At 40.7% G+C, this 21234-nt stretch overlaps 1 protein-coding gene and 1 long non-coding RNA gene across 6 annotated transcripts in view; one reads left to right on the top strand and one right to left on the bottom strand.

Moving 5' to 3' along the window:
• Nucleotides 1–4502: 4502 nt before the first annotated feature.
• Nucleotides 4503–6953, bottom strand: LOC310643728. Of its 2 annotated transcripts, none has more exons than XR_014493129.1 (4): nucleotides 6446–6953; nucleotides 5565–5675; nucleotides 4928–4984; nucleotides 4503–4703 (listed from the first exon to the last, which is right to left on the bottom strand). It is a non-coding gene; the product is annotated as an uncharacterized lncRNA (long non-coding RNA). The 2 variants fall into 2 exon arrangements; XR_014493130.1 differs by having other exon boundaries at nucleotides 4689–4700.
• Nucleotides 6954–7845: 892 nt separating this feature from the next.
• Nucleotides 7846–21234, top strand: part of PPP3CC (protein phosphatase 3 catalytic subunit gamma) — a 78464-nt gene continuing 65075 nt past the window's right edge. For 2 of the 4 annotated variants that reach the window (XM_083368456.1, XM_083368457.1), the window contains exon 1: nucleotides 7846–8115. In XM_083368456.1, the coding sequence (XP_083224582.1) occupies nucleotides 8061–8115 (55 nt within the window). In that variant the 5' untranslated portion in view covers nucleotides 7846–8060. The remainder of the gene's footprint in view (nucleotides 8116–21234) is intronic. The other 2 variants (XM_083368454.1, XM_083368455.1) reach the window with 1 other exon arrangement.

Below are 21234 nucleotides of genomic sequence, written 5' to 3'. Positions count from 1 at the left end.
AATATGAAATAACCTGTTATATTGAAAACTCATACCAATTGATGCAGTTGGCTCTAGTTTGCGTAGGAATGTACGTGGAGACAATTTGACTTAAAATTCCTTTAGTCAAATGGCATTGTTATATATAAAGTATTTAGGACTCTAAGAAAGAAAAAAAGAAAGACCATCCTGGAAGATACATTTTGGACTCCTTTCAATGCCCCCTTCCCCTCTTTGTTTTGAAAAGTGCATCTTTTTCAGCCTTCCCTTTAACGTCTCCTTTTTTAAATTTCCTTCAGAAGATTCACACAAAAGCTGGCCCACACAGCTGCTACTTTGCAAGTTGATTTTGTGTAGGATAAATCTGGCCAATGTGGAGTCTATTTATATCTGGAAAGAAATGATGTATTAAGTAGTTGAATTGCATCCTCTGGCTGGTGTGAAGGTCTCGGGATTGTTTATGGAAATGAAGCCTAGATTTGGAGAATTTGCTGGAGAGATTTATTGCAGGATTAAATTTCCCAGAGTCACTAGGTGAACTGATATATTATCATATTGATAAGATCAAGCCTGTCAGCTTAAGTGTGTAGCACATTATTCACATCACAGATCCTCTTTAAACATTTAAAACTGTTATGCTCGTATCAGCAAAAGGAAACTCAGTTCTTTTCAGTAAAGCTAGGGAAATAACTTTTTAAGCCAAACTTTGCAGAATCTCCATGCATCTGAATAATTCTGTTCTATATTATGGATAAGTTGTACAGATTCCCCTTTTCTTTGGAACACCAATGGAGCATCAGATGGGACTTGAATATGGAGGTAGCAAATCCCAAAGACTTTTGTTTATCTATACTTTGCATTTTTATCCACAAAGACATTCTTTTGCATAATCAAATTTGATCTGTTCAGAAGCTCTCAGCAGTCTGTCTCTTCCTTCTCTCATAGATTGTATGAAAAAACTATGGTTGCATCAACCTGGGGTCCACATCTGCCTAACATAAATTAGTTTACTCTTTTCAATAAAGTGTAACTGAAAAGTATGTAGTACTTCAGGATGATCCATGTAACTTGGCATTGGCAGCTATGATTGAGTTAATTGTGTGAGTGTGGCAGATCTATCTTTTTCTCATTGGTTTAAGATAAGGATCAAGTGGAAAGCTGTTCTGGGAAGTCTAATCTATACCTCCTAAACCTACTGAAAATTCAGCTGGTGGTTTTCACAGTCTTCATGTTGCTTCTTCGGGCTATGCTTAGGGATGCTATGCATATAATTTCGATTTATACACAAGTCTTCTTAAAAGGAAAAGATGGGAGACCCATTGGAGCAACAGTGGAGGATGAAGTGCAGATTACCAACTCAACCCATATCACTTGCTCACCATTTTATAAGATTATATATGCCATTGCGAATAATTAGGAGGATGTTTTGCTTAACTTTGGCTCTTGAATGGTTGATTGCAGTAGCCTGCTCAGATAAGAGGAATCAGTCACTCTGAGATGCTTGCAATTCAAGCCCCTATGGAATATAATGATGATAGCTAGCTATTAGCCTCCAATTTAATGCAATGGATGTTTTCAAAATGCAGTGCATTCAAATGGCTGTGCAGGAGTTTTTCAAATATAACCTTATAAAATCTACTGTTTAGCCTTTTCTGCAAGTCCTGTAAAAGAGCAATCTTTAAGCACGCCTAGAAATTTGAGGTCCTTAGGTGAGATTCATAAAGTGAAATGCTGCTAAAGAGGCATTGAATTTCCTCACTAAACTATATTGTAAAGTGCTGTGTTACATTTAGAGGAGCCCCAGTAGCATCTTTCATTTGACCTAATATGGCTATGATAAACAGAAACTGCCATGTTTACTACTCTGCATGACCCTTATTGCTATTTTGAATAGAGGCTGAATATGCTGCTTGATCAAATCATCACTGTTACCTTGAGTTAGTCTACGTTGCCGACAGGCACCTGGTTCACTTTGTCCAGTAGTTACCTTTAGTTTTCTCTCTGTTGCCGCATTATCATTCTTAAAAGCATCTTATCTATATTCTGGGAGGACACATATTACATATTCTGCTTAACAGGATGCACTGATTCCTAGGTTGTCCAATTCAAGGTGCTGATGTTGACCTTTAAAGCCCTACATGGCACGTGACCACCTCTCCTCAGTTACATCTGTCTGTCCCAGCAGAGGAAGCTGAGAGGGCATTTAGAGATTCCATTGTCTTGGGAACTGCATTTGGCAGGCCCCAGGCCAGGGGCAACTTTAAGACCTGGGGACTTCAACTCCCAGAATTGCCCAGGCAGCCCAATGGCTTGAAGTTCAGAAGTTGCCAAGGTTGGCATACCCTGCCATAGGTGGTGGACCTTTTCTGCTGTGGCGCACATATGGTGGCATAATGTCCATCCTGGCATGAAGTTGGTTCCATATTTCTGAGCTTCCAATGTTCCATCAAGACTTGGTTGTCAGGAGGCCTGGGGAGCCCAGGAGACTGGTCAGCTAATGAGGCGTCTCTGTTATTATTAATAATATCTCTTTGCCTGCCTACTATTTTTCTTAAGCTTTGTTGTTGAAATTTTTAACAATGATAATTGTTTTAGGTATTTAGTTTTGCTTTACATCTCCCAGAGTCACTTGTTTTGTGACATGAGCAGCTGTATAAATTAGTAAATAAATAAATAACAGTCCATATAGAAAAAGCTTTTAAATGTAATTGTGACCAAATTAGCCTGAGCTGGGGATCCCCCATTTCGCTCTTGTGTTACTTTGGCTAGTTTCATCCTCGGCATGTTACGAATATATCAAAATGATTCTTCTTTGTTTCTAAAAAGGCCAAAGTTGAACAGTCTAGTCTTGTACTGTGTGATTTTGTTTTTCACTTGAAAGAAGATTGATGCAATATGATGTAGTTCTTGTGGCATCACTTCCTAACTTCTGCTTAGGGACTAGCTGTTTGAATACATCAGTCTTCCCAGAATTATAAGGAGGTGGTGAATCTCTGGCCAAGGGAATGTTCCTGCAGCTGCTCTAAATTCTGACAGCCAGATCAATGTCTACACTTCAAAATTTGAAGATAAAATTAAGTAAATAGGAGAGATTCCTGTTGTCTTTTCCATTACCTTCACTACAGCAATACAAATTCCTGTTCTAAATAAGCATCTAGCTATTTAATACAATTACTGTACTTAAATATGAGTTTCCTTTTGATGTGGAGCTAAGTTCACTCAGAGACAAAGGAGCATCAATTTAGTTTGACAGTTCAAACGGTTATCTGAAATGGTGTCTGGCAGATTGGATGTGCAGTTGGGTCTACTGAGTTCAGTGGGCAAAGCTTGTAGACATCATATTAAAGGCTGTAAGGAGGTTGGGGACTACACTGTGTGCAACTGCACTATGGATATTTGTAAGAATGTGCAAAGAAGATACCATTTCTGTAGTTTATGCCAGAAGTGCTTATCCAGTGACAAGGAAAAAGCAAAACTGACCAATTGTAAGCAAATATTGTTTTGGATTTTAATTTATGACACTTGGAAAATTGGGGTTTCCCCCCTATCTCAGTATTTAAATAATTCAGGTGTAAGAATACTTGATGAAACAAAGAATATAAATTATGTCATGTGACTTGTTATTTGTAAAAATAAACTTCTATTATGACAACTGAATTGTATTTTTTTTACTCCCAGCATGAATCTGAAAGGAAATATCCTTCATGTTTTGAACTCTTTAAAAAAGTTTTATTACAAAGGAAAAAAATATGCTGTAGTGATCTATTTTGAGAGAGCAGAGCAGAGAGTCTTGAACAAAACAAGTTCTGTAAGAAATTGTATTTTCTGATTTGCTTTTAGTCTAAGAGGTGTCATGAGGGTTAGACGTGTAATTAAAAATACAATTATTCAGTAAAACAGCAAAAGGCAATAAACGGAATGCATTCTATAAGTAGCTTTAAACTTGATATTGTTTAAATGGCAAATGGCTAGGACTTCTTTTCCTAGTCTCTACCCCAGTGCCCTCTATTAGCTGTGGAATTCATGGGTGAGAATCTTAGATGGTGGCCTTGTTTACTCAGTGGGTTGATGCCATACATATAATTATGCATACAGTAATTAAATGCAAGGTCACTTTCAGTTTTTTGCATCCCCAGGTTTGCTTTTTTAATAAAATATTGCTAGGTGATAGGTAATGTGGGAAGAGAGCTGGAAAGGCAGTCTATTACACAATGTGATAACGTGGAGGAGGACAAGAGCAATCAAGGAGCATCCTGGAGCAGGAGCCCTTTGAACTCAGGACTAACCAAGGACAAGCAACCTTGTTGTAAATGATTGAACAATATAGTGGGGGTTTAATTATCTATTTCTTTGTTCAACATTGACCTTTTAACTTTAGATGTAGTTTTACTTTTAAAACAGAAGATGGCAGCCATGTATATTATTTAAAACCTATGTATTTTTTAAAAAAAGAAAAGTAACATTTTTTTATATCAAACTGATTAAAATATTGTGCATTGAATGCCAACTTGCTCTAAGTGATTTTTAATTTTCTCTCAATGAACTACACGTCCTTTCAAATTATACAAAAGTAATGACTGAAGGTTTACAAAACAATGTGCAAAACTTTTCAGGAAGTCTTCATCAGGAAAGATGGAGAAAAATCCAGTAAGCTTGTGAGAAGTACCTGTTTTATGCAACTTCATACAGGGGTTTTACCTTTGATACTTCAAGCTTTCCAGCTGCTAGATAAAACATTTTTTTAAAAAAATAGCTGTTAACAAAATATTAAATTATTTACTTATCTACATAAAGACTCTTTACTTTCTGTTTCCCACTTTCAAATACTGTGAGTTTTGCCTTGAGGATGATATGGTTGAAACTATTTTACTTTTACCAAAGTAGAATTAAGTCTTCTAAACCTGAAGATCTTTCTGATTCCTGATATTTTCATCTGAAGAAAACATACCTTGTGGCATCAACATTAAGAACATCCTCCTTTTCTGTTCAATGGGTCCTGGAAAAACTGGGGGGAAAAATCACTTTTGAGTCAAGCTTGACTCCTCCAACAGAAGACACCTGCCCTGGTGGTTGGGCAATAATATTGAAGTGGTTTGTCACTGCTTTCTTCCATTTTTTTTCCAACTACCTACCTAGACTTCAGTCCCTAGTAGTATCACGTCCAAGTACTAACCCAGATTATACTGTTTAGTTTGTTGAGATCATCCAAGTTTGGCTAAGTATTGCTGCTTGCTGAGATGAGGATGTTAAGCTTGCAAACTTTTTTTTAAAATTCCATTTATATCCCGCCCTTCTCCGAAGACTCAGGGCGGCTTACAATCTAAGCAGTAGCCTTCATTCTATGTATATGCCTGCTTGTTAGGGCTTTCACACACACCCCAAGCGGCATTATTACAAAGTCAGCTTAATTGCCCCCAACAATCTGGGTCCTCATTTGACCTACCTGGGAAGGATGGAAGGCTGAGTCAACCTTGAGCCTGGTGGGACTCGAACCTGCACTAATCAGAATGTCTCCAAATATTTTATATACAGGAGAATTATTAATCAATTCATCATGTACATATTAAAGCCCACAACTTAAATACCTCAAAAACATTTTGCTGGATTTTTCCTCTCCTGGCTGCACTTAGGTTACTGTCTCTGAGCACATTCCACTGATAAGCAAAATCCTTACTTTGTTACAAGTAAGGATCAATCTGTGAACAAAACAATGATGTATCAGTTTTACAAGACTCAGGTTTATGTTGCCAATTCAGCTGCAAATTGGCAATTTTCAACTATCAAATTCCCCACTTTTTTATTTCACCTTTAATATTTTTATAGATAACGCAAGGTAGTGAATGTATCTAAACACTCCCTCCTTCTATTTTAAGGCTATATTAGGCTATATTGTGTAATCATTACCCCCATCTAAAGAACAGAAAATTTTTGCTTGTGCTTCTGATGTGCAACATCAGCTACATCCCCTGGAACTCTGAAGCCACCCTCTTAAAAGAACTGCAGTGTCCAGCTTTAAAAGGACAACTCGTTCACATCCTAAGCAGTGGATTATATATGATAAATGGAATAAGTTGCTGGTGTACTGATTTTATACAATATAGTACTCCACAAACTAGTTAATAAGTGATATGCAACAATATGCAGTCAGTGGCTATATATTTTCTGGGTTTGAGATCTATTTTCAAAGCAGCACTTCCCAAAATATATTTTAAAATGTCTTAAAATAAACATTGCTGCCTGCAGCCTATGAAATGACAGTCAATTTGACACAGATTCTTAAGTTTTCTGTACATGTATAATGCATTAAACATATCTATTATAGATATTCCCCCAAAACATTTTGCTTCTTATAAAAGTATAGACTGCTTTCCTTAAATTTAAATATGAAGCCTCCCCTTCTTTGACAAAGAAAGAAAAAAATGATTTCAAGCAGATTTGTAGGATTTCTGCCTATAACTTTTCTTACATTTATCAAGCCAATAGACTTCCAAGGCGATTGGCCCAGCAAAGTCTAAAAAGATGCTCAGTTCTAAGGTTAAAAAATAAAAATAAAATAAAAATGACAACCCACGAGAGGAGGGTTCCATTTTCATCCTTGTAACCACGGGCAACCCTACCTTCTGCAGAGAAAGCATGGAGGAAATTTGAAAGGTTAAAAAGATTGCATCAGAAATAATATCAGAACTGAGTAGTAGTGACATTAGGGATGCTCCAGTGGATCATTTTGGAAAGGGAAGATAACGGTCTGGCGATGGGGGCTGAAAAGCAGCAACAACTGCGGGCTCAAAGCCTTGGCATCTATTGCAGGCGCGAAAGCTTCGGCTAAGCCAGCGCCCGTTTGGGCAGATGCCACTTCCGTGGGGTTGCTAGGAATTATACCTGGCAGCCGGCAAGGACAGATGGGGATGGGGGGGGGGGAGGGCAGCCCTTTTCCAGATGGACAACCCTAAGATCATTATTGCAAAAGCCACCCTGGGGGGCCCCTTCTCAAGCTGATGCCAGGCCCATGGCCAGCCCCCAAAGCACGAGGGGCCCTCTACCCTGTACAAGAGGGGTCCTCAAACTTGGCCACTTTAAGACTTCTGGACTTCAACTCCCAGAATTCCCCAGCCTGGCTGGGGAATTCTGGGAGTTGAAGTCCAAAAGTCTTAAAGTGGCCAAGTTTGAGGACCCCTGCCCTACAACTCCAACGCCTCCGTGACGTGGAGGGGGCTCTGGATCCGTCTGTGCGCGAGAGGGAAGGCAGTGTGGGGGGGGCGGCATCCAGAGGGGCAGGGAAGCAGGACCCCCGGGACGCGCTCCAGTTTTTTGGGCGAGGACAGACCCCCTTGAGGCCGTAAGGGGGGCGGGGAAGGCGAAGGCGAAGCGCTCCCAAGAAGAGGCTCCTCCGCTCCGTCCCCGGACGGCGAGGCAACCTCTTTCTTCTCGCCGGCCCAGATCAGGCACTACCTGCCCGTCTCCTAGCAACCCTCCTTCCCCATCAAAATGGCGGCGAGGAAAGAGGAGACGGGGAACCCCCATTGCCCGCAGATGGAGCACGTGACCGTGGGGAATCGAAGCGAGGGGCGGCCGACGCCTGGGGCTTGTCTTCTCCTGGGCGCGCGCAGGCGTGACGGAAGCCAATCAGAAAGCGCGGGGCGGCCTCTTTAAGGCGGGCTAAAGCTAGCTTCCCCGGGCGCCAGCGCCAAGCCGAAGGCGGGGGGGGGGTGGTGGAGGGCGGAGACCGGCTCAGCCGGGTAAAGGGAGCGATTTGCGCCTGCGCTCTGGAAGCCCAGAGACGGCGGCCTTGACAGCTTGCGCCTTGTGTGCCGTAGAAGGGGGTGGGGGGGTGGGGTGGGAAGCGCGGAACGACGCGGGCGCAGGCGCAGTAGCGGCCAGGCGCGGGGGGGGCTGGGGTGGAGAGAGCCGCCGCCGCCGCCGCCGTCCGGGCTGCGTGAGAGGATTTCCCCGCTTGTTGCGCCTCCGCCGCGGCCCTCCCCATCCCCGCCGCCCGGGCCTGCTCAGCCCCTGCTGCCGTTGGAGTCCCGGCCCCTCCCGCGGGGAGGCAGGAAAGTCCCGGGAGCCGACGGGACAGCCGGATCATGTCCGGCCGCGGCCAGAGCACCAAGCTGTCCACGACGGAGCGCCTCGTGAAAGGTGAGCCGGGCGGGCGGGCCCCATTTTAGGCGGCGGTTTTCTGAGCGGCCTCCCCGTCGGCGAGGGGCAACCGCGTGGTCTCCCGCCGCGGCGGAAGCGTCTCCTCGGGCCGGGACAGCCAGCAGCAGCTTTCCTCCTCCTCCTTCCTCCTCCTCCTCCTCCTTCCTCCCGCAGCAGCGCCGCCCCTGCCGGCTGGGGATGATGGCCTCTGGAATCCCGGGCGGCTGCGGGGCTGGGTTGGGAGCAGGCAGGCGGATCTTCTTTCCTGCGGCCGGGAGGATTTGCAGGAGCCACCGAGCCCGCAGATGTGGGGGTGGGAAGCTAATTCTGGCCTCTTCTCGTGGTCGGGCAAAGGAAGGATGCTGCTGCTGGCTGGCTGGCTGGCTGGCCGGGGTGGGATGGGAAATCAGCCCCCCAAATAGTGGGGGGGTGGGGTGGGGAGTGGAAAGTGGCCGGTAATTTTGAGGAATGGGAAGGAAAGATGCTCCTGCCCTCCTCCTCCTCCTCCTCCTCCTGGAGGGAAGAGAGGAGCCAGAAGGGAGGATGGGATGGCGAAGTGTCCCTGGATCGGATTAAGAGGGTGATGAGGGTTAGCCAGGCTGCTGAGATTCTGGTGCTTTTGCTAGAGGGATTTCAGAGGCCTGAAAGACAGCCGTGACCTGGATGACTGAGAATCTCCAGGGGCCCTTTGGTGGGAGCCCTTTTCCATAGGCTTAGGCCAGGGGGCTTCAAACCTGGCCCTTTGATGACTTGTGGACTTCAACTCCCAGAATTCGTGGAGTTCTGGGAGTTGAAGTCCACAAGTCATCAAAGGGCCATGTTTGAAGACCCCTGGCTTAGTTAGGCAGTGGTGGCAAGGGTGGTAGATGGGAGGGGACGAGAGGATTCCGTGCAAAAGCGTCTGCAGTTCAAGTACAGGTAGTCTTCCACTTACGTCCACAGTGGAGCCCAACGTTGCTGCTGCTGCTGCTAATTGAAACCTTTGCTAAGTGAGCTTTGCATCATTGGCGACTTTCTCTGCCACGGTTGTTAAGGGAATCGCTGCAGCTGTTCATAACGTGGTTGTTAAGGGGATCTGGCTTCCCCAACTTTCTTACCTTGTCTGAAGGTCACAGAAGGTGCTCAGGTGACCCTGGGACAGAGCAGCTGTCATAATATGAGTCAGCTGCCAAGCCTCTGAATTTGGATCAGGTGACCATGGGGATGCTTCCGTGGTCATTTAGTGTGAAAAACGGTCAGAAGTCACTTTTTTGGGGTGCCGTCTTAACTTGGAACGGTCACCAAATGATCTGTTGTGAGTCAATGGCTCCCTGTAAAAATTCTGTATAGGAGAACAGAAATGTCTTGGGGGGGGGGGTGACAGCTCATTGAGAGGTGACATTGATCCTGACCTTCTCTTGTGGGTGGTCCCTTAGAGCTGTTCAGAGGTTGTATGCAAAGGTTTCCTTTAGGAAGTCAGTTAGTCATCTATTGAAACCTGGTGGATCTGATTAAAGTGATACAGGAAGGTAGGGTAGCACTAAGCAAAGTATGAATTTTGAAAGGGAGAAACATATATCCGCTGACGGGATTGTTAGGTGTGAGGTATTATGTTTGTAGGCTATCTGGGGTCTTTCCTCTCTTCCTGAAGTGAAATTAACCAGATGATCAGTATGGGAGAATGGTGTGATCAAGACCCCTCAATCCCCAAAGACTTTACTATGGCCTAAAGGTATGCTACAACTAAGTCATCTCTGACTCCGGATTTGGTTGTTTGGATTGTGTATTTAATGGCTGAGGGAAAACACCCCTCCCCAGTCATATTATGGACCTGAAAGGGCACGCACCATTAAAAAAAAAACTGGAGAGAGTAGAAATAATAAGAACGTTTCCAAGTTAATTGAGAAGAAGCAATGGTTAGAAACTAATCAAGAAGAGAAGCAATCTAGAACTAAGGAGAAATTTCCTGACAGAACAATAAGCTGGTCCTTCAAAAGCTATGAGTGCTCCATCACTGGAGGCTTTTAGAAAGAGACTGGACAGCCATTCATCTGAAATGGTATAGGGCAGGGGTAGGCAACCTCGGCTCTTTTATGACTCATGGACTTCAACTCCCAGAATTCCTGAGCCAGCTATGCTGGCTCAGGAATTTTGGGAGTTGAAGTCCATGAGTCATAAAAGAGCCGAGGTTGCCTACCCCTGGTATAGGGTCTCCTGCTTGAGCAGGGGTTTGGACTAGAAGATCTCCAAAGTCCCTTCCAACTCTGTTATTCTGAGAACATGTTAGCTTAAGGAGAGGCTTTTGCAGTGATGATTTACCTTATTGGCTATAGTATATCATACTTGTTACTGGGGAATGAATTGTCTTATACATTTAATTATTATTGGTTTATCCCATCAAATATCTTGGATGGCACTGAGGGAATCTGCGCATTGACAAAATGTCCCATCTATCAATTCCAAAAGGCCACACTGCTTGGAGCTACACATATCCTATGCCAATAAATTACAGCACAATAGGTTTGGGGGAAGAACTTTATGTGTCTGAAGGACATACCAGTTAAAACACTGGAAGCTGTGACTTCACATAGTTGTCAACAGGGAATAAAAGACTTTATGAGATTTTAAGATCCAAACAGGCATCTTTTTCATTACATGCTTGATATAATAATGAAAAGGAGAAAGTCTGGTTCATTGATGTTCCTGTTCCAGATGATGCTAGAATTCAGGAAAATCAATTGGAGAAATTACAAAATATTGAGACATAGATTGAAGTTGAACACTTATTAAAACCCAGGCAAAATGGGAGCCCTTGGAGCGATACCTAAAGGACTTCTTCAGTATCTGGAAATATTTAATTTATCAGACCTGAACTCTGTAATTTTACAAAAGAATCCCACTCTTCTTGAGATTGTCTATATTCTTAGATGTTACCTGAATAATTCTTAAACCCTTAATTAGGATTATTTAGTTTCTGCCAGTCTTAGATTGTGAATTTAACTGTACCTATACATCATATTTTGTTTAAATAATCAGCACCTAGTTAAATTACAGAAATTCAGAAATTGGATGGATTCATATATTATGACCAATCAATTATTTCATTTTATTCTGCAGCAGGTGTTACTAGACATGTGCCAAATTACTTTGTAAGAGCTGTTCTCCATTTTTTTCTGTTATTCTACAGCAGGCATGTCAAACTCGTGATGTCACATGACGTCGCACGATGTATCGCGACTTTTCCCTCATTGCTGGCAATGGGGTGGGCGCGATTTCAGTATGAAGCATCCGGCCCGTGGGCCGGCAGTTTAACATGCCTGTTCTACAGTATTTCCAATCTGAAGTGTTACATTGTATTGTGTACTTTGCAGCTTGATATGGATATGTCTTCTGAATGGTATATTGAAAAATTCTGCTGCTTTCATATTGTGATGCACTGTAGTTTGCTTTTACCATGTTTTTTTAAGTGGTCCCCAGTAGCTGGATTTACGTATTGTGCTAAGTCAAATCATAATTTATAAATAATAGTAATTGGATTGCAATATGTTCTGAGCCAAACACGATTTAGCTTCATTATATGAAACCATTCACTGGTTCCGTGGCCTTGAGATTTTCTGAAGTCACAGAAGACTTCCAAAACTATATTATTATTTTTTCATTCTTTCATTCCTCTACATTCAATTAGAACATTTTATTTCTCTCTTTGATTTCCCTTCGTCAATGTGTGTTTATATTTGGAAAATTGTGCTTGTGGTTTCTCAGTAATAGTATTAAGGTTAATACTCTTCTTGTTATTAATGCTCAGAGTAGATGTGGGAGAAATACCTGCTTTGAACTTGCTTTTTATTTGTCTTAATTATGTAGAAAGAGATAGTTAAAACATAATTAAAAAGCTGACTAAATTATTTAGGATGCCTCTTGGTATAGTTTATAAAGTATGATGGAGTATATTTGGTTTAATTAAATGCAGTTGTAGTTTATACAGTTAACCATTGTTGAACAAGTTATAGCTTAGTAATATATGAAGTTTTGGAGATCCTTGTGTACGTGTGTGTATATTACAATGGCTAATACTGTGTTAGAATACTTATTGCTATGTTCATTGTTTTTGGAAGAGTTTAGATACAAAGTTTTGAGCTATAATATATCCACTATACTGGAGTGATACATTGACCTATGAAGCACTAACTCCAAAAAACCATTTATTGGGAGATTTTGGGCAGTCCCCAACTCGCCACCAAGTTAACTTTTGAAAATTCACAAGGTGGATGTGGGACAGGTACCTTATTCATTGCCCCAGATTCTTCAAAAGAAAAATGAAGAAAACAAAATTCCTAAATTGTTAAATACATTATTTCAATGCATGTAGATTGTTTTATATTTGTAAAATTCATAAATTGTGGAGTATAATTTTAATGCATATGGTAAAACAAATTTAGAAAAGCATTTGGCAAATGAATTATTAATACCTCTCGTGTAAAAAATAGGGTATTGTAGAGAGAAATTCTGCTAGATAAATATATCACTGTATAATACAGCTATAAATGAATCTTAGTTTCCTGTCCCTTCCACTCTTTTGCCACTGATTAGCAAGGTGATTTCAGTCAAGTCATTATACTGGAAATTGGAGCTTGATTTCTTCTCTTAAATTAGGGGTCAAAGTTGCAACATCACGTGATGTGTCGCGATGTGTCACGACTTTTTTGCCATTGCCGGCAATAGGGTGGGGGCAGTTTCGCTGTGATGCATCTGGCCCTGAGGCCGGCAGTTTGACACCCCTGTCTTAAATAATTCTAAGATAATTTGCTCTATTTATTTGCTATACTATGGCCAATATGAGATTAGAGGAAAATCTATTTGAATAAATATATCTGTGCTATTAAATATTAAAAATGTATTTGTTCAATATGTCTGTTACATTGCCATGTCTGCAAACATTATAGCTTTTAACTGTGTTATTCATAATCTTTATTGAAACTGCTCATTCACATCCATCCAATATTCTTAGAACCCTTCATTCATGCCAACCATTGCATTTACTTACTGAGAAGCAGTAATTTGTTGGCATCATTTTTAAAGCAATGAATTACCTTAAAGAGCATCTTTAAGGGGATTCTTGGCAATGCAATTCTTAAACAGAATTGCTTCCACATCCTTCATACAATTCTTATAAATTTGGCACTAAAATATCTGGCAATCCAAACATTAGGTAGAAGGCAGTGTTTTGATGTTACCTGTATGTAGTCTGTAGCAGAAGAAATTCAGGAACAGAAAAGACTCATTTGTAAAGTTGAATATAATTTTAACATGAATGCAGAAAGCACTAATATCACAACTAATATCAGATGAATACACCCAGCTGCAGTGGAAATTGACAAAGCTACTGTATTTCTTTTTCAACTGCTAGGTTTATTTTTTGTTTTATATACAAAGAGAAAAGGAAAGGAAGAAGAAATAAAGAAATTCATTAACATTTCCCTTCCATACTAGTCTAAACTAATTTTTACTAGATATACATGCATGTGCATGTACACAAAATTAATTTAAATCACTTTAAGAAACATTTTTCTATATAGCTCTTCAAGATGTCTACTGATACAAAGTCCATCAGACTGTTGCATAATAGAGTATGAGTGTCTTTCTAACCTTGTATAATTTTTAATAATTTTTGCTAATTATAAAATTGCACTTCCTCATCTTTTAATTTCCAAATTATAGAATGTAATCCAAAGTAACATGAGTATCTATAGAAATCAGGAAATATTCTAGAACAAAGTCTGGTCAAAAGAGTCTTAGCAGCACATCATGTGATCCAAACTGTAGACTTTAAGAATTGAATAACCTATAATATAATTCTTTCCTTATTAACACCTGTCTCATTTAGATGATGAAGCAATTGGATGTCAGTTCATAGCAATCATTTTTTATTCTGAAATCTGCTACATTAGCCTATGATGCTCACTCCTGTATACCCAGATTGAATTTAAATGTTCCTTTGCAGGCTTCCTAGAATTAGATGTCTGAAAATCTGGGGCAACTGTAGGAGGACACTTTAACTGATGAGACAGGGAATGGTGCCAATCAATAAGTCTAAGCCTTAACCTACTTCAGAGGATTTACTTGTAAAATAAAGTCAGTCCTATGTGTGTCTCCTTGTAAAAGAGTAGGAATTAAGCATGATAATGAATTAGTTAATTGGTTTTGGAATATTTGTGGATTGTATAAAAGACATTAAAGCTTCAGATATGAAGTCATAGTCCACTAAGCTGGTATCAAGCAAGGGGTTGTATCGGCAACTCCCAGATTCTCAGTGATGGTATTCATTGAGAATTCTGGGAATTTTCATCCAAACCCCTACTCACCAGCGATGGAAAGGCTTAGTGTTAAAAAAAATGAATTTCAACAGTGGAAAGATAGTTAAAAGCTCTAATTTAGTGCTGTGTCCATATTTATCAGGAAATAGAGCAAATTTGTGGGATGCTTTGTTTTATTCTGAATATTGTTCTGATAGGAATGTTTTTGAATGCATTTGTTTAGCTTTTTTCAGTGATGGGGAAGAATTTGCAAAAAGAATGTTAAGCGTAAATGTAAATTCTCTATTTGGAAAATTATAGTTCTCTTGGTTAGGTTAGGCAGATGCATCTGATGATGCATAGGAAGAAATTTTTTCATTCAACAAATGGCTTGCTGCATAAACATTTTAATAGTTTGTCCTAACACATCTGTAGGGCATCAGGTGGGGAATAATGTATGCACAGGATGTAGGACACTGGAAATTTAAAACTGTCATTTGTCTGGTTTATGGCAAGGAAATTATTAGTCTTTTATTTACGGTATGTTCTATTCCACTGCAGGTGCTGTAAAGTGGCCTCATTTTAAAATGACTTTTTATATGACCAGTTATGTTTATAAAGACATAGAATACTACATTGTGGTTTATTAGTTGATTCACAGTTTTCACACGTAATCTACAGTATATAAAGATTTTACAAATGGCTTCAGTTACCTATAGAAAATAGAGCTATGTATTTTTTTAAAAAACAAACAAAAGATTCTTTGTCATTACTATGTTTTCTTTTTAACCACTCACTTCCTGTGTTTGAATATGTAATTTGGTTTTAGAGATCTGGCTGCTGTATAGGGCTGCAATGTCATAAATTAGTATTTTTAGGCTCTTCCCCTTTTTTAGGTGAAATATGTCAGGTGCTGCAGAAGAAACTACTAATTTGAAGGACTTTCAGGGAGGCTTCATTGTACAGGATATAATACAAGTAGTTTATAGAAACTGTATCTGGAATGCTGCATAATTAGTGTAGCTTATAAAGTGCTGATATACTGTAGGTCAGTGGTGGCGAACCTATGGCACGTGTGCCAGAGGCAGCACTCAGAGCCCTCTCTGTTGGCACGCACGCTGCCTCCAGCAGCAGGTCCATCAGGCAACCACCGTTGCCTGGAGCTGGAGTCCTGCCCAGCACAAAGGAGGCAAAGTGGCCAACTAGCCAGCTCAAGTAGAGGTGGTAGAGCAGAGGTCACCAACCATTGTCGATTGGTGGACTGGAAGAAAAGGGGGGGGAAGCATTTGACATGCATGTGTGCGCGCACGGGGCCGCGAGTATGCATGCGCTGCAAATGGGGCAAGGCTAGTGCCTGCGTTATACTCACTAGCCCTGCCCCGTTCTTGCGTGGTGCAGCGCCTTGTATCTGCACCCTGCGGCGCAACGGCGGCCATTTTTACGCCTTGCAGCACGGTGGCCCATTTTTCCACCCCTGGTTTTTGCGTGCCAGAGGCGGCACTCAGAGGTGCCTCCCTGCCCCCCTGAGGGCACCACAATGCTGATGTGGCCCTGGCACTTTGCGATAAATAAGTGGGTTTTGAATTGCGGTTTGGGCACTCGGTCTCTAAAAGGTTCACCATCACTGCTGTAGGTTCTATCAATCAGCTACTTCAAGCTTTCCTCTCTTATTATTTCAAATAACCAGCAAGGGTTTTTTTTTAACCCACTGTTGATGACTAAGTCAGGAGGTTGGTGGTTGTGCTAGGCACATCCAAGATGCTAGGAAAGCAAGGAAAATGTTCTTACTTCATAATTTAGAAAGTTGTGAAAGTCCTGCAAACTCCCCATGAGTATCGCATATTAGAATGAAGATTTTAAAAGTCTAGAGGAAGTATGTAAGTAAAGTGATCAAGACATGCATGCAATCATTAGGCTGTTTAAAACATAGACGCAGGGGTAGTCAACCTTGGCTCTTTTATGACTCATGGACTTCAACTCCCAGAATTCCTGAGCCAGCATGGCTCAGGAATTCTGGGAGTTGAAGTCCATGAGTCATAAAAGAGCCGAGGTTGCCTACCCCTGACATAGAGCAACAGATCCCAGTGCTATTGCAGAGTAAGTTTGGTGCAATTTCTAGTTCCAGTGATTTGGTTTGATTGATTATCCCTCTTCAAGTTGCTTTTCGGCTCTTCGTGACTACATAGATTTCCCCCGGGATTGTTTTGGTTTAGAGAATGGTAAATCAGGAAGATTTGAGTTCAGATCTCTGCTGAGGTGTGAAAGCCATATGTCCTTGGGCTACTTACTGGCTTATTTATGCCATCACTGTGGAATTAATGTGGCAAGAGAGAAAATCTCATAGGAGAAACTCAGTGTGTGGGAGGAGACGTTTTATAGTTCCGTGCTGTGACTTCTGCACACTGCTGTGTTTTCTTTCTTATGCCAATGGCTAAAACTAGGTATTAGGTTTTTTTTTCTGAAAGAGAAATAGTGGAATGATCAGGAATCTGCAAGGATAAAGCAAGCCTTCTTTGCCTGCCGATTTTCTCTTTAAATGTTCTGCTCCTGGCATATGTTAGCCTGGCAAATGCTGATTTAGTTGCCAAGATAATATCCAGCTCAATTATACAATCCTAATGTCCTCAACTAGAAGTCCTCAGAAGAAGCCTATCATAAATTAATACACAGAGCCTGGAATACAGTTTTTTTGGAATTTGTCCATTGTGTCTTGGAAGGAATCCCCGTGACTCATGCCCATTGTGGTTCTTCGAAGTAAGGTACCTGTTTTCTGTATATCTTGTGGCAGTAAATTCAGATAGAGAGAGCTAGTAAATGAAGAACTGTGAAGTCTAGCCATGGAAAGAGATTCAAGGGGACAAACTAGCTTTTCAGAATGATGACGAAATGTTTCTTTCAAAGAGATTTCAAAGGAAATATTGGCATGGCTTATTTATCCTGCTTTTGACATACATGGCTTACAATTTCTAAAAGTGCTTCTTTTCTTCTGATACGAAAATGCTGAATCTACTGGCCCAAATTCAACAAGACATTCTAATTCAAAGTGCCAGGAATTAAGAAAAAGTAACAGCAAACTTTTCTAGGTTGTAAAGTCTGATGGTGTATAAGAAAACTGCTTTTAAAAATCTTCTTTTTAAAAGATGTTTGTCATGGGGAAGACTTACTCGGTTATGTAAAATTCCATAAATTTGGGGGTGAGGGAGTTAGGATGTTGTTTCTCAGACCAAATAATGGGAAATATGTGTGTGTATGCATACGTAAACTCAAATGACTGGCTTTCCAGTTGATAAAAAACATGTTGCAGTTTACATCTGTATCTCTAACATAGGGTATTTAAGTAAACTTAAAAGACATTTAGCTTTCATAAATAAATGTTAGGACAGTATTCATATATCAAAAGGGAGAAAGTTCTCCCATCTGATTACAAAACATCCAAGGGGACTATTTTTAAGTGCAGTACACAGAAGCTTCCTACCTTTAGCGCAACTTGCCTCTGATCTCAGGAAGTCCTTTTTAGTGCATTTTAATTGCCATCTTGAGAGGCTTGGGCCTGAAAACAGCATCTGTACTTGTACCGAGATATCATATAGGAAATATTGTTTCCAATTTAACTTTTCCTAGAAAAAACATATCAGCAGAAGCCCCTAAGACTGTACAGTAATCTGTGATTTGTTTAAAATCACAGGTGATTTGTTTAACCCTAACTCTCACCCTAACCATCAGCTCTTAAGAAGAAAAGAAAGTGCAAACATTAGAAATTCTCCATGGGAAAAAAACCTAGATATAATGGTAGTTTTTTTTAAATTTTACTGATAAATTGAAGTCCACGAAACTCTATTTACAAGACTTTAGAAGTACTATCTAGTAACTTCGATGTGAGTTTACCCCAGTATCCTTGCTCTATTTACTCTTAGGCAGGTAGACTGACAATTGTAATGGAATACTAAGTCTCTGTAACTGCTGGAGCAAAGATGTCATTTAAATATTTTATATAAAGATTATGGACAAAGGCAATCTCTGAGGAAAAGAACTATGAGGAATGGATAAAAAGTTCCAGTACTATCACAGGTAGTCTTCAACTTACAACTGTTCATTTAGTGACCAAGGTCACAACGGCACTGATTTATGACCATTTTTCACACAACCATTGCAGCATCTCCAAGGTCATGTGATCAAAATTCAGATGCTTGGTAACTGACTCATATTTATGAATGTTGCAGTGTCCCGATGTCATGTGTTCATCTTTTGCAGCTTTCTGACAAGCAAAGTCAATGGGGAAGTATAACTACTGTAGTGTAATTCATAGACAAGCTGTAGAAAGGCTTGGGTGAAAATGTGAATTTATATATTGCATGAAGCCATAGTGTATGAGAGTTTGGTTGGTTTACGTTTATATGAATCTAACTGGTTTGGAGGGTTTTCAATAAATAAGGAGATTAAAGGTAAAGGTAAAGGTTCCCCCGCACATGTGTGCTAGTCGTTTCCGACTCTAGGGGCCGGTGCTCATCTCCGTTTCAAAGCCGAAGAGCCAGCGCTTGTCCGAGGACGTCTCCGTGGTCATGTGGCCGGCATGACCGGACGCCAAAGGCGCACGGAACACTGTTACCTTCCCACCGTAGTGGTCCCTGTTTTTCTACTTGCATTTTTATGTGCTTTCGAACTGCTAGGTTGGCAGAAGCTGGGACGAGTAACAGGCGCTCACTCTGTTACACGGCACTCGGGATTTGACCCGCCAAACTGCTGACCTTCTGATCGACAAGCTCAGCGTCCTAACCCACTGAGCCACCGCGTCCCTTAAATAAGGAGATTATGGCTTAGCAATGTAAAGGCCTTCCCTAGACTTTTGTCATCCTGACACACAGTATGCTAATTGCAATATTGGAGTATAAATTCTGTAAAAACCTAGTTTGTGGAAGGTAGAATTAGGTACGTGGCTTTTTATTCAGTGATCTCAACTTGGCAAATCTTAGCTTCATGTATTATATTAATGTCTCTATTCATAATGAGTTTTGCTTCTCAGTATCAAACACAAAGCAATTAGTAATGATGTTCATAAAGGAAATGACATGCATGCTTGATTAGTACTGTTTGCACAACAGATGTGGCTATGTATTTGCCTCAGTGATGCAGCAGTGTGACATTGCTGTTGTATGAGAAGATTGTATGAATTGGTGATGGGAGATAAACTTACTTAAAAGTATCAGTATCAGTCTGAAAACAACTTTTTAAATTCTGCTTTTCTTAAATTATTTGTTTGGTACATTAGCTAAGCTGTTGCCATGTGCATCACGTTCTCTAGTATAGAGTATGTTTTTAGGGTGTGCAAGGCAAAGTGCCCATCAGAATCATGAAAGCAGCCACGTCTTCCACAAGGCTATCATCTTAGTACCACTATTGGAAAAAAGAACAAAGCATAGGAAGGCTTCATCTGTCATCTGTTGTTCAACTAGACTAGTGTTTCTCATTGATGAGACACAAAAGTAATTTAGGTGACACATGACTTAAATCCCTTCCTCAAGGAAAAGGCGTGGGGAAGAGAGGGTGGAGTAGACAGCTTAAGTATGCTGAGGTAACGGAAACCATACACTACAAGAGAATGTTTCTTGAAGTCATGCATGGGAGTGGCGTATGAACAGTGCTGGCTTTGGAGTCAAAATAGAATAAGATTCCACACTACTTAGCTCTCTTTCTCTGATTATTTAGTTGTATAGTTTGGTTTCAAATCCTTTGGCCACCTAATGAGAAGGAAGGACTCACTGTAGAAGAGCCTAATGCTGGGAAAGGTGGAGGGCAAGAGAAGAAGGGGACGACAGAGAATGAGGTGGCTGGATGGAGTCACTGAAGCAGTAGGCGTGAGCTTAAAGGAACTCCAGAAGATGGTAGAGGACAGGAAGGCCTGGAGGAACGTTGTCCATAAGGTCGCGATGGGTCGGACACGACTTCGCAACTAACAACAACAAATAGTTTGGTTTGGCCAAAGTGGATGTGCTGGAATGTCTGACAGATCCAGGAATGTGAAGGATTAAAGCCGGCTGGGTGACTTTGGACTTTCTCTCAGCCTAACCCACCTCACAGGATTATTGTTGTGAAGAAAATAGGGGGAGAAAGATGTGTTGGATATGTTGGAAGGGCTTGGGTAGTTTGTAAAAAATAAAGATGGAATACAAAATCAATCAATAAACATTGTTACAGTCAACAAAAGGAGGGAAGTGGACTGCTACAGAAAAGGTTCCTTGCTCCAGAAGAGGGGGGAAATCTGAAAAGAGAGAATGAGAGTCTTAATGCTAGCTAGATATAAGTTGATCTGGGGAAATAGTTCAAAAGGCTTTCAGTATTCTATTCTATTAGCTTACCAGCAGTAAAGATCTTTCTAGAAACCTAAATGATTATTTCCTGAGTTTGTCAGTCTTGCTGGGCTTGAGAGGACAAAACTGCTGTTTACAGTAGTAAATGCCTCTTCAATCCAATTAGTTCTCATTATTTCAAATGATGTCTTTACTTAGTTAGGCTTACAGGCCACTTCAGTTGTGCGCTAAGTCTCAGGGACCCAACATGGCCACTTATGGTAAATAATTAAGACAAACATGAAATAATTCTTATATATTAGTAATAGATTATAATTGTTTTCCTTACAATTTACCACACTGATAATTATAACACTTTACCTATAAATATTTGTTGTTCTGTGAAAATATGTGCTGCTCTGTCTGTTTCTATCTTGACAGGATTTAAGATGCAAAACCTGAAATCCATTTATCTGGATAGCATGATTATAAATTATTGGTTGATAGTTTATCCCAATGCCAGATCTTTCAAATCCTAAAAAGAATCCCTGAAGACCCCTACA

The sequence above is a fragment of the Vipera ursinii genome (genome assembly GCF_947247035.1).
Source record: "Vipera ursinii genome assembly, chromosome: 8".
NCBI lineage: Eukaryota > Metazoa > Chordata > Lepidosauria > Squamata > Viperidae > Vipera > Vipera ursinii.
This window is presented reverse-complemented; position numbering and strand designations above follow the sequence as displayed.